This window comes from Triturus cristatus, chromosome 6 (assembly GCF_964204655.1).
Source record: "Triturus cristatus chromosome 6, aTriCri1.1, whole genome shotgun sequence".
Lineage (NCBI taxonomy): Eukaryota > Metazoa > Chordata > Amphibia > Caudata > Salamandridae > Triturus > Triturus cristatus.
Window position 1 is genome coordinate 808,546,017 of NC_140589.1, and position 13,204 is coordinate 808,559,220.

The 13,204-nt window shown below is 41.0% G+C and overlaps 1 protein-coding gene across 1 annotated transcript in view; it reads right to left on the reverse strand.

Moving 5' to 3' along the window:
* The window catches only part of DESI2 (desumoylating isopeptidase 2), a 171,307-nt gene that overhangs the window by 77,392 nt on the left and 80,711 nt on the right, over positions 1-13,204 (reverse strand). The window contains exon 3 of the mRNA XM_085611392.1: positions 4,270-4,363. Within this exon, the coding sequence (XP_085467518.1) occupies positions 4,270-4,363 (94 nt within the window). The remainder of the gene's footprint in view (positions 1-4,269; positions 4,364-13,204) is intronic.

The following is a 13,204-nucleotide window of genomic DNA, read 5'->3' on the forward strand; positions in this document are numbered from 1 at the left end:
CATCCCCTTTGGTATCGCTTTGCAATGATTGGCAGTATAGAACGTAGTGGTCCCAGTTATAATACATCAAACTAGGTGTAAAAACAAATGAAAAATACAAAGAATCAAAAGAAATTAAATAAGTGTTTGAGTGTTATTTAATCACGCTCTACACATAATGCAATGTTTTAAAGAACAATTTTTACAAACATCATAAAAGCCTAGTTGATGTGCCCAACTAAGTGCAAGGGGAGGGGGAAGTGACTTGAGTGAGGTAGTGAAGTAAGTCACAAATACATCAAATTGGTAAAGCAATCCAATTGTTGGGCATATTATTCAATGCCATCATATTCTCAAAATCAGTCCAAGAAAGGTAAATAACAATTAAATACATAGCCATGTACAGTATATCAGTAATATGTCGACGTTTCGACCCCTGAAACTAAGTAGGGTTTTCAATCCTTACTGGCGGGGTCTTCCTCAGGACAAAAGTGAAGGGGCAGGGGCACCGTATTTAAAATGAAGGGAAATGCCTAGTAGGCGCAAGAAGTCGTCACAGGCGATGGGGGCTTCAAAGGCTCCGGATTAACGAGGTGGGGGAAGAGAGAGTGATGTACACTACAAATGGGGAAGAAATCCATAATATTAATCCAGTGCAATATGAACTGGCAGTTTATCGTAATTCTCTATTGAGAAACTTGACCGCTTGACGATTAATTCGTTATTCGAAGTATCCTGTCTTCCTTGAGTTAATTTATAACTCTAAAGAAGAAGCGCTAAACCGCCCCAATCCTTATACGCTGCTCTACTATTAATTTAATCAACGGTGACACGCCTACCCGAATGTGCCCTTATAAATACGGTCAAGTGCCAGTCATAGCCCTGCATTGTCCAGTGGTTCCTGTCCCCAGATTTGTGGGTACACAAGACTAAGTAACCTATAGTCCCTAGATAAGTTGTCCTGAAGAGACCCCATATCAAGGGTGGGTCGAAACGCCGTCGACATTTACAAAGAGAGGACAAGAAAGATTGTCCTTGTTGTTCTTAATGACCTTTTTTTTCATTTTCACTTAATTTTCACTTTCTTAGGCTAAAATCACTTCACTGGGACTCAATGTTTCACCCTTCACAATGTTGTTCCTGTAGTGCAATAATAAAAATGTTACTGTGGCAAGTACGATAATCACAGTTTAATTGATTAACATGAAATAAATTATATTTACTTCGGAAGTAAATAACCTTTTCCTGGGGTTTTTTAGTATTAATTTACAGTCATATATGGCAATTAATCCGTGCCGTGATCTAATTGATTTAAGGTCTCAAACTATCTGAGTTTATTTTAATTTAACCAGTTGCAAGTAATTTTTGCTTTATATTGACAAAGTGGTATATAGAAAATAAGTTCCTTGTGAACATTGTTTTCTGCTTCTTGCAAATACCCAGGTCACAAGGACATATGGGTCGCTCGTGTTTTGAAATAGAGTTCCCTATTCAGCCATGTTGTCTCAAGTCTGGTGCCTGGGAGTAAGGCCTTGTAGGGCTTCACATTTGTTCTTTTTCTTGTGCCTCATGTCTGCATGGAGTGCGGAAGTGCTTCTTCTGTCTATTTCTGTGCTAAATTTCTACAGCAAGAGTGTTTGAAATCTGGTGTTTTCTCCAGGGAAGGGAACTCAGTAGCCAAGCCTCCTTTGAGCTTCACAGCAACATGAGATCGCAACAGGATAAATTCAGTGCCTCTAGATGGTTTAATGTAGGCCTGAGAGGGGACTAATATTTCATTGACTGAGGTGGGCTCTTTGGAAAAACCTTAGTAGCTATCTAAACAAGGGAAGAATTTTCTTTCCACCTGGGGAGAAGAAAATAGGGGCGTTCTGCTGCTCGCCTTGATTGTGAACTATAGTGTTGACAGGGGACAGATTCAGCCACTTAGTCATAAAAGGGTTCCAAGGGGCTAAAGCGGGTGCAAGTGTATTAACACGGTTTTTTGTTTTGTCACTGGGCTCTAGGAAGAATGGCTAATCCTATCCATTGTCCTATAAATGTTTTTATTTAACCTTTGCCTTTAGAAATGACGGTATACAAAAAGAACAAGACATTATTAAGACTAGTGGTACTGAACAATTTGGCAAACACTTAGACTACAAGTTGAATGTATTTGCTATATGCTTGCAGTGACCTTCCAGTACTCACTGCCTTTCCAAAGCCCCAATTCATGTAAACAATTTGCCTGTGCGCTCCGATGGCATATGTACTGTTACACACAATCCCTTACTCCAAAAAAGTATTCTTTAAACAGTATCATCATATTGTTGGGGTCAAGGACAACAAGTTTTCAGTTTAAATTGGTCTTTGGGTCAAGTAAGCTCAACCCCCTGCAGCACAACCCTTTGGCTGCCAGTTTACAGGAAGTGCATTGTCTGCAATCAAGGTAATATTTGTGTCCATATGTTAATGCTATTTGAACTCCTATTTATGGTTTATTAATGCAAATTGGTACCAGTATAAAAATGTGCACGCATGCTTGCAAAATTTAACAATATGAAGCTATGTATTGATTAGATGCAAATATTTGCAGAAGCTTGAAAGCAAGAGTGATGAGTTTTTGCTTTCAAATAAAATGTTATCAAAAAAATGCAACGAGGAAATAAAATGTTTTGCTAAACCTCTCTGTTTAGGTACCATTTCTTTGAAGCATCGTCTAGGAAACGAATATTGGAGAAGCCATTAGGTCTGATATTGGTGGTCAGCCTTTTGGTTGGTCAACGCAGGTCTTGTTTTGATATGGTTTTTGTAAAACCTTATTGTTGTGGGAGCTGCCAGGGCCTCACTATTATAACAAACATTAGCAAAGAGCAACAATATTTTTTGCCTCGTAAGTTCCGCAAAATATGGGGAAGTTGGATGGGGTGTTATGGACTCACTAGGGATGATGAAACTGATATTACTCCTTCTCAATAGAGATACAGGGTCATGTCAATCTACAAATTTAGCTTGATTGAAAATATGTATACCACTATCAAATCGCCCTCACAGGACTACCGATAATACTTGGACAATAAATGTATTGTTATCTCACAGCCATGCTTCTATGTTTTGGAAAACAAAAGAACAACAAAAAAAGCAAACATTGCCACAGTAGTCCTTGCCACTGAACAAAACTACTTGAGTGCAGATATGCTGCTTGTGAAAGAATAGAATGCGGTCACTAACCGTGAAGCAAGGATAGAGATAGACACAGACAGAATTGTAACAAGAACAACAAGAATTTATTAACGCAAGGCCTAGTTAGTGGCCCAATTCTTAATTGAAGTCAAAAAATTGCACCCATGGTACATGTCTTTGCATTGGTGGAGATTTAAGGCTTTCAGGAGTTCACAATAATTGACAGAAGTAAGCAAGGAAACTATACTCCTAGAAAATATATATGAACTGCATTTTAGCACGAGCAACTATGCATGTGTAGGTTTGCTAATGCAAAAATAGGTTGAGCGTTTACAAGTACACTTTTCCTCCAACCACTTTTTTACCCAACCCTGAAAGAAGTTTTACTTTTGCCCTTGTCAGCAGTAAAGTTCCAACCTTTCTCAGTATGGGGAAAGGTTAGAGAAGAGCTGGTGAAAACCCCTAAAACATGCAAATTAGTAGGTTTTCACAGACTCAAAAGTGAATTCCAACCCTGAAACCATTGCTTAACACTACCTCCAGCGCCAGTATGTAAATATGTGGAGAAGTGGCAAAATAAGGAAACTGCTAGAATTCCAACCCTACTATAGATTTAGCCCTGGCATAATCAGAGAGGCTATTTATTATCAGAGCTCTTACATAATGAGATTGCTGCCACAATTTGTTGCCGCACTACATGGCACCAAAGGGACAAGTGGATTTTGTACAGGACAAGTAGATTTATGAAGCAACCTCTCCCATGGACAAGTAGATACAGGACAAGGAGATGTATGAAGCAAGCTGTCCCATGGACAAGTAGATATTTTATTAAATTCCACACCCCTGCAGTCAACTAAGATGGAATGGAAGCTACAATACAGAAGCATATTGACAAATTTTAAACCAGGGTGCAATAACCTTATAATTACTAGAAACAAGTAATTTCAAATTGGACACAGATTATCAACAGAATCAAGGTTGAGGAAATGGATATAGTCAAGCAGATAGTGGTTATGTATTACTAAATGTGAAATGCATAATTTACAACAATGAACTTCCGCATTTTGCAATCATTCAAAATGGAAGGCATACATCTTTAGAATAGGCATTCTAACCAACCATACTCACTTAAATTTAAAGGTATCTCCTAGCTCAGTAGAATCGCCAGGTGAGATTTCGAAGATACCAGAAAATGGGTAGGGGTGACCACCATATGCAAATTCTGAAAGACAAAAATATACATTTAAGAGAAATTGAAGGGCTTTTTTTTTTGTTTTTTTACGTTTTGCATGAGCACCAGTTAAATTACACAAGGACTTATTTGTTTTAGGCACTGGAGATTAAGAGATTTGCCCAGAATCACAGGATGTTAAGCCGACACCAAGACTCAAACCCAGGTACCCAGTTCCAAAGTATGCAGCTCTTGCTGTAATTTCACATCCTCTAATTTGCTACAAAAATGTTTAAAAGGTGCAGCTTTATACAAATAAAACGACCGATTTAGGCCCAGATCTTTGTAACGGGGGTGAATGTTTGATAATGTTCAGCATTCTGTGCATCTATTTGGTCTTTGTGTAAATAGACAGCTTCCAAACAGAGCTAATCCCTTTTCAATAGCAATTTTAGAATGCAAGCTACTGTAAGACTTTTGAACTTGTGGCAGGCAAAAACCTGCAGATCTGGAAATCCAAACTTGCTTTCAGACATCCTGAACGAGGGGACTATTAAGTATATTGTGTCCATTTGAAGAAAACTCTTTATGACTGTCAGGAATTGATACTGAATTTAACAAACTATTAGAAAACAAATTACCACCAACTGGACCCTCAGATCCCAGCTGAAGTATAAAATACTGGAAACACCATTTGGCTATCAATTCACCAAACCTACATCCATCTGCTTCTCTTTTTTTTTTTTGTTGCAAAAACAATTTATTGCATTCCTCAATTACAATTGCAATCCGCAATCTCCATCATATCGGTAGTCGTCTCCCGCAGATAGAAACCATTGCATAGTACAGTGTAGACCACTTCCAGCTACCAATGCACTGTCCCCCAACACTCCCCTAAGCAAATGCAATCCATCTGCTTCTCTTCAACATTCATTTAGATTAATTATTGTGCTTGTTGGCTAATGAAATAGTGATATACTAAAATGATTTCAGATTAGTTAGAGGGTCCTGGGGCATACAATTATACAACATTGGCAAGCATGGCTGTTTTGACTATGATGCATAAACGTTGAAGTACCAGTTTTAGTTTTACATATGGAATGCAGTGCTTCGTGTGCAGCTCTTAATCAATTCTGCATGCATCTATTTACGTTTATTACTGCCCATTCCACAGTGCACCATGCTGCAGACTTTACAAATGCCATCAAACATACAATAAACAGATGCACTGGTTCACACCCAGTTTTACACAAATATTAGCTCTCCTTCGTTATAGTTCATCCAGGCCACTGTCATGATTGCACAAGCTACATTTAAATTCATGGATTTCTTGAAGATAAAGGAAATTTAGCCTTGAAAAATATGTGTTAATTTGAAATCGATGCATTTAGTTGTGTCATGATTCTGCAGGCTACACTGTTTGTATTTTGAAAGCCCAAGAGGTGCCATCTTTCTTACACAACATTTTCTCCTTTCCCAAGTCTATCCTCGTCTGGGTCCCTCTCTAAATGAAAATCTTTTCCTACCATCAGCACACCTCCAAAAAGGTGCTTACATCTTTAATCAGTTACAAGTAACCAAGTTGACCATCGCTGGTGAAAAGTATGTTACAAAGAACCAGCCAGCAGATGTGCAAATAGTATGTAATGGTCATCTTTGTCTGGCTTAATCTCGTCATGCAAGTAGGCATAAATTAAAAATGATATCCACTCTTAGATCACTGTTCAAGAATATTGCCCTAGAAATTGTCAGCCAAAACTCCAGAAGAAAAAGAATAATCAGTCTCAGTTTCTGAAGTCTTTCTTAATTAGGAATCTCTTTACGTGGGAGTAAAAACCAATGCAACTGGGAGTAAACAAGGCATGCCTCACTGTGCCTGTTCACCCATGTGCCTGGGGATTTATCTCAGTCAAACTCCCACAACAAAGTTGCAATTGTCTCAAAGCACCATGATTCGATTCCTAAACCTATAACAACCTATAACTCCCACTGTCCCCTGAAGGAACAATATGAAACTAAGTTGTATAGTACACATTTGCTATGGCCCTCTCCTTTTTCTGTGAAATCAGAACTAAAAGCATCCATTCCATTGTTGGTTATGAAGAGTCAAAATGAATTAGATAGCAAGCGCCAGACACGAAATAATTCACAAAATAAAACTCAGTGTGGATTTTAAGTGACATTACCAGAGGATCTGAACAGAGGAGTCGGCCTAGTTTACAAACAGAAAGAATGTGAAATCATAAACTAAATGAGTGCCACTGGAACCAATCTGCAACTCACTGATGAGCCCCAATCAGGCCGAAACCAGTCTTTGTTTGGCAGTTTTGGCTGGACTACTTCTATTGGAGCAGGACCAAGACTGATTTGCACAAAGATGGTTCTATTCTGAGGTGGCATTGTGAACAAAATAATGATGGAATGGAGGCTGAAAGATTACCAATGGCTGAGATTACTTCAAGCATTCCACCCAACATTGTTTTGTTGGATTCAGACTTTCCGCAGTATTTTGCCAGACTAGTGGACTGGACTGGTCAGAAAGAACATTTTTTGAGCTATGTCAAACATGCTATACCCAATTACAATGAGGAAGATTTAAAACCAATATGGGCATTTTCAGAGGCATCCAGTCCAAAGTTCTATCTGACCCACCAGAGTTAATGTATGCTCAGCAAGCCCACACAGAACCCAAATCCTTTGAAAGCTGTGCACTATTCTCTTGGTTCCTCTGAAACGGTTACCAAAGCAGAATAACCTCAATTCAGCAACACTCAAAAACTGATTAATATAGCTGAAACTATAGAATTTAAGACTATTGCTAGTATCTATCTACCAGAACCCCCGATATATTCAATATCCAATTATTAAACAAGAATTTCTCTCCTCATTTTACAACATTGATTAGAACATTCTATCCCCTTATTTAACAATGAATTCATCAAGTGTGCTTTACTTTACCATCTCCAGATCTTTCCCACTGTCTCTCTTTGATCTGACAAAACTAAGCTTAACTTCCCACCCACAGTATATAATATCCGTTGAGGCACATTTCTTCCCTTGAAACTCAGATTACATCATTGTTGCCACTTATTCTAAAGCATGACGGCCATCAAAGTCTGATTTGCCTCCACTGCTTCTAACCTACCATCCATAGTTCCCACTGGGCTTTTAAGCTGTCCTGGTGCTTCAAATTAATTCTCTTAACAAGGCTTTGACATCTTCCAGAGCATCTTATGAGTCTTTGTTGCTACACTTGAATTTTCTATTGGATAATTCCACTTTCCTATGATCCTTGGATACATGCCACTTATCACCCTATGCAGTGCACTTTCTGAAAACTTACAAGCTTACTCTTTGCACCAGCAAACGAATAGGTTACTTAGTTTCGGTAACACCATATCTGGTAGAGACTATCTTACCAAAATATTATTACCTTAGAATATTCCCCAGGCGTTAAACAGGAACATCTTTAGCAGTACCTATGCATGCCAGTATGTGGCACAGATCGCTTCTCATTGATAGTGCTTATATAGGTGCCAACCTAGCGTGCTAAAAGGAGGCATGCATTTGAAGAGCCAGTTTGTCCTGGTAGAAGGTAGAATAAACTGGGTTAACCGAGAAGGCCAGAAGCTCGCTCTCCCTACACAAAAGTAATGGCTACCAAGACGACGGCCTAAGGGTCGAAAGTCTAAGACGACAGCTATGCATGTGTTCAAAGGGAGAAAACATCTGATAGGTTAAAACCAAATTAAAGTTCCACTGGGGCATAAAGAAAAGGGAAGGTGGAAACGGGCTGCAAACCTTTCAAGACAGGAGTCTAAAAAGGGTGACTTAAACAGGACAGGCTGATTCAGCATCCACAGAAAAGCAGAGATAGCTGACAAATACCCCTTAACTTTGCAGAGCCAACGAAAACACAAACAGTAACACCTCAGACGGTTTGGCATGAACAGGGTCAACATACTTGTTTGAACCCTAAGCCACAAACTCATCCCAACTACAGGAGTATCATCATTTTGTCGAAAGCCACCTGGCTCCCAGAATAACATCAACAACCTTGGAATAAGATCGAAAACACTGCGCATGCCCAGGAGCACTAGGCACTAGGATGATTTGGGCCCAATCGGTGGCAATGGTCTATAAAAGTCAGGGCTCTCAGGTGGCTTACCTGGCTTAAGAAGGGTAATAAGTATGGATTTACACAATAAAAGAGGAGGGGGGGCGGGGGGGGGGGGGTGCCCCACTCCAGCACTTCACTATACACTTGTAGTAGCCATGGAGTTAGAAGCACGCATATGTTTCATTGAATTCTGCAGGGAAACTGTGCCTTCCATTTGGGTGGGGAAGCTAGTTATCTAGAGGTCTCTCAGGCCTTGTTGGGTGAGTGCTGTTGTAGTGTGTGAGGAGTACATGTGGAGGAATTGGAGCAGTCTAGTTGTCTGCCCATCCCCCCACCCCAAAAGTATTGTTTGAGGTGTCAGGACGTGACATTTATTCCATAGATTTCGTACAAAACTAGGCTTGTCTGTGTTAAGGTCTAAGACAGGTGTCTCCAACGAGTAGCTCATGAGCTACCAGTAGCTCTCCAGCTACCTGTATGCAGCCCTGCCTATGACTACCGAAGCTTCTGCTTGGTTGAATTATTGTATGTATATCAAAATTAAAAAGCATGTATTCAAGATGCAAATGTGTGTATTTTCACAACACGTAAGCTGATGTCTGTAGAAAAATAGTTCAATCATCAAAATGTGTTTAAAGACGTCATTTGAGTTGGAGAGATTTATTATTCATATTTATACCTTGGTGCCAGGGAGTTAGCAATTATGGTTTGTATGTACTACCCATGTAATATTTCAGTAGTATTGTCAAATCCTTTGACATTATTGCTAGAACCCCTACCTAATGTACCAATGTTATCACTGCTGACACTCTTGGATGGGTGTTCACTTTTATATCACTAGTATTAGTAGCTTGGGATAATTTTCACTGAGCATAAATAGTTCTCGTCACAGAAAAGGTTGGAAACCCCTGGTCTAAGGAATTAAGTAAGATGATATGCTTCCCATGCCCCCACCACCACATGTAGGATGTTATATCTGCACTGGCTGTCATTTACTTCGTGAAGTAATTGATAGGGCAGTCCTCTCCTCACCAGGATGGCCGTACCATGGGCATATGACAAATAGTTGTAAAAAGAACAATGACTGCTCCACCTAGCTATTCGATGCGATTGCGAGTGTGTTGGAAAATGTGTCTTCTGTAGGACAGCAAGGTTTATTTTGTGACAGACAAGATATGTCAAGATCTGTCATGTCTTACAAGAAAGGAATGGACTTCAGCCTACTGGGGTTGCGCCTTTATAGGCATCGCGTACGTCCCACCTGGCATGGACAAAGTCGACATAGAGTTGCCAATGCCACCTATCAGTGCGCAGAGGTACTGCTCCAGATCTTCAGGATCAAGTCTGACACCTGGGGAATATTCGAAGGTAAAGAACCTGCAATTAAGTCTTTTCTGGAAATTCCAATACTTGTCCAGGCCCACAAGTTGTATAGTCTGGTAAACAGGGGACCATCGTATCAGCTTCAGTGAAAACAATCATCTCAGAGGCTTCCCTCCAACTGAAGGTAGCTTCCTGGCTCCTCGCAATCAGGAGGGACTGAGTTCCCATATTGCACCTTAGTTCCCAGTCCTTTGGGCCAGCTAACGTCATCCTGATGCTGGAGCATCAAATCCTATCCTCCAGAGAGGCATGAAGAGTCTAGTTGCCTTAAGCAACAAAGAAGAGGGGGGACTTGGATATTCTTCCAAAGAAAGACCTTCTGACCGAAATGGCAGACTCTTCTCCAATCCCAAGGCCCACATGTGACCTATAGGGACCACTATACACCTGCATCCTGCTCTCTCAGTTAAAGGAGGGGAGAGATAACATCTCACAGTCAAACTTCACAGAAACCAGCATCTGGAGGAGGCTCCAACACTGCCTCTGCATCAGCAGTGTTTGAAGACAGCAACATATTTCCCTTCAGTCATTTTGCTATGCTGTTGGGACTAGCACCATGCTCTTACATCACTAATGTACCCACTTCCTGCACATCGGGAGCTAGAATCGCTTGCGAAATAAACACCTGTGCAGCCTTACAAGATAAAGAGAAGATCGCACCTGTGCCGCCGCAGAAATTCAGACAAACATCATGAAATTTAAGCAACATCCACAAAAGTGTTCCCTTACTTCAATCACAGACCCAGCTGTGAAGGCCTCACCAGCCCAAGTAGGTACCTGAGATAGAATACAAGTACAGCGTCAGATCAGTTCTTGGTGTTCTGCTTCTTTATGTTTTTCACTCCTATGGTAGGGGAGGGTGGAGACTAACTAATATAAGGCAAAAATAGATCTCGTTCAGAGGGGGGCATGTATTGGGCAGAAGTGCCCAAAACCAAATGAGGCCCAAGGAACAGGGCAAACAAATGTGATACCTCATGGCTGCACCACCAAGTACCCTTCTAGCGGATTATTTGTATTACACATGGATCACCTCTTTCCTGAATGCCCAAGGAGAAGGTAAAGACGGCTTGGGAAGATGACCAGATTAACTAGTGCAGGCACAAGTAAAGTGGTAACATACTGCCTGGGAATTCTGCTTAAACCAGTTGCCAACAAACTGTGGGGTGCACCCACTAGGGCGGGGGTGGGGTGTGGAGTAACAAGAGTCCCACAAGTCTGAAACGCAGTCACAGATTCTTCTGTGGATTTTCTGGTCTATATTTGTTGTGTTTTTTAGCTTATTTTTTAAAGGCAATTGGGATTTTATTGCAGCTCTTTTGTTTGTGTGTATGAAGACAGAACCTATTGGAAAAAGCTAAGTGAGCAGGAAGGCTGACTTATTGTACTGAGAAAGAACTTTGCAATACTTTTTACAGGTGTCTGTATACATTTTTAAAATCTCAGTTGCAGTAAAAATGCAACAGTGTGGAATTCGTGACATCACACCAATATATTAAATATCCAGCAAGGGGCAATCTGGATGGAGCTTGAAGAGGGTGGGGCTTTGATGTGGGGTGTTTTTACGGAAGTTCTTCTTGGCCATGAAGAGAAGAACTGACCAGGTCTTGGAAGGGACTAGGTAGAACTTGGGGAGGTTACGTGGAAATTTCGAGAATAGGTTTTCAGGACTGCCCGGGATTGAAATGGAAATATCAAAACACATCTGTTGACTTTTCAAGACCAAAACGTGGTTGCAGAGGTTCAAGGAGCTGCAAATTCTAAGAAATGGTGTGTTTTAAGGCTCATTAGGACAGTAACACTGGTCAGAAATGAGACAGCTTAAAGACCACATTACATGGGGAGGAGTGTGGCTCAATGGTTCGAGCGGCAGACCCTGAAGCAGACCCTGAAGCAGAGTTCTGGCCAGGGACCAGGGTTCGATTCCCGCCTCGGCAGGGCTCGGGCTCAATTTCCTCGGACCGGTCTATTCTCGCCTCGGTGCCTATTCTAATCACGGGCCCCACGCTGCAACTCTGGGCAATAGCTTGCTTAGCCTCCACACCGGCTCCAACAGCGCTAAGGATGCCTGGCTTCACCCTGGGGGTGCCCAGGAGTGGACACTTCACAGGGAAAGCCAGGAGGGGTTCCACAGCGGTATGAGTATCAGCGCCAGGAAACCGTAAAGGCGACACCGCAAGGTGGCCGTCTGGTGACAGTGCGCTCTATAAGTACCTTGACATTTATATTTACATGGAAACGTATTTGATTTTTTGGGGAAAATGTTTTAAAATCACATTTGCCAATGCTGTGAGTCATAACCAATAAGGCTTAAAGGCTACTTTACAGAGATCAGGAATAGATCCAATTTAAAGACAATATAAACTGCAATGCAATGACACTTCTCCAAAAAAGGGTTTGAAATTGTGCATATATTTTGTCAGTATAAATGGTGTTTTAGAGCGCATTGAGGTAGTAAGTATAATTACTCTCATTTCTTTCCTTGCGTGCCTCCACTGTATAGTAACATGACAGTTTTTGTTTGCAAAATTAAGTTGAGTTTAAGACTGGGAGGACTCTTAGGGTAACTGTTCTCTTAACAGTAGTGGCAGTGTTTTTACATCTGTTCTTTAGAAGAAATTGAGACTGGACGTGCACTACAGAAATTACAAAAATACAACAAACTGGAGGCATTTGGGAGTAAAGAGTAGGGCCTCCTACTCAACCCCACTATCCATGTCCCAGGTATTCCCAGTTCAGAGTAATGCTGAGACCGGGGTCTAGTCATAAACATTAAGAACCATAGTCTATCGGCTGTTATGTGCCAACAGGATTAACAGTGCTGCTTAAATCCCTACCAAGCATAATGGAGAGCAGGTATGAGGTAGAGTGTTGGGACTCAGCTTCCCTATTCCAATTCACCTCAGCTCTTCCTTATCCTCTGCATTTTACTTTCCTCTGCCAGATGTAGCTCGGCTATGCTACACACCATTCTTTGTGCTAGTTTCCCACTCCCGCCTCCATCCCCTACCCTTCTTTCCTCCTCTTGAATCTGCAGAAAAGGGTATACCCATCATTAATTCAGCAAAAGCGCTCCGATACCCTCACCGGGTCTAGTCCGCGCTATATAAAACTTTATAAATAAATAAAAAGTCTACTGCCCCTCAATTGTGGCTCTCTTTTAACTACTCAACCATTGACATGGACGTTAATTGTCTGCGTTTTCAAGGGCCAATCGCTACAATCATGTGCCACTTTCAGCTCTCGTCTCCTTACTTCAACCCAGTTCTTTGTCATGACTTTTCACCTCTTGCGCCCCATATATGTTTTCCCTTCACTCCAGCTCCTTTAATTTACATGCTTTTACCATCCTCATGCTTTATCTTCTTTCTTCATAGTGATACACCTCT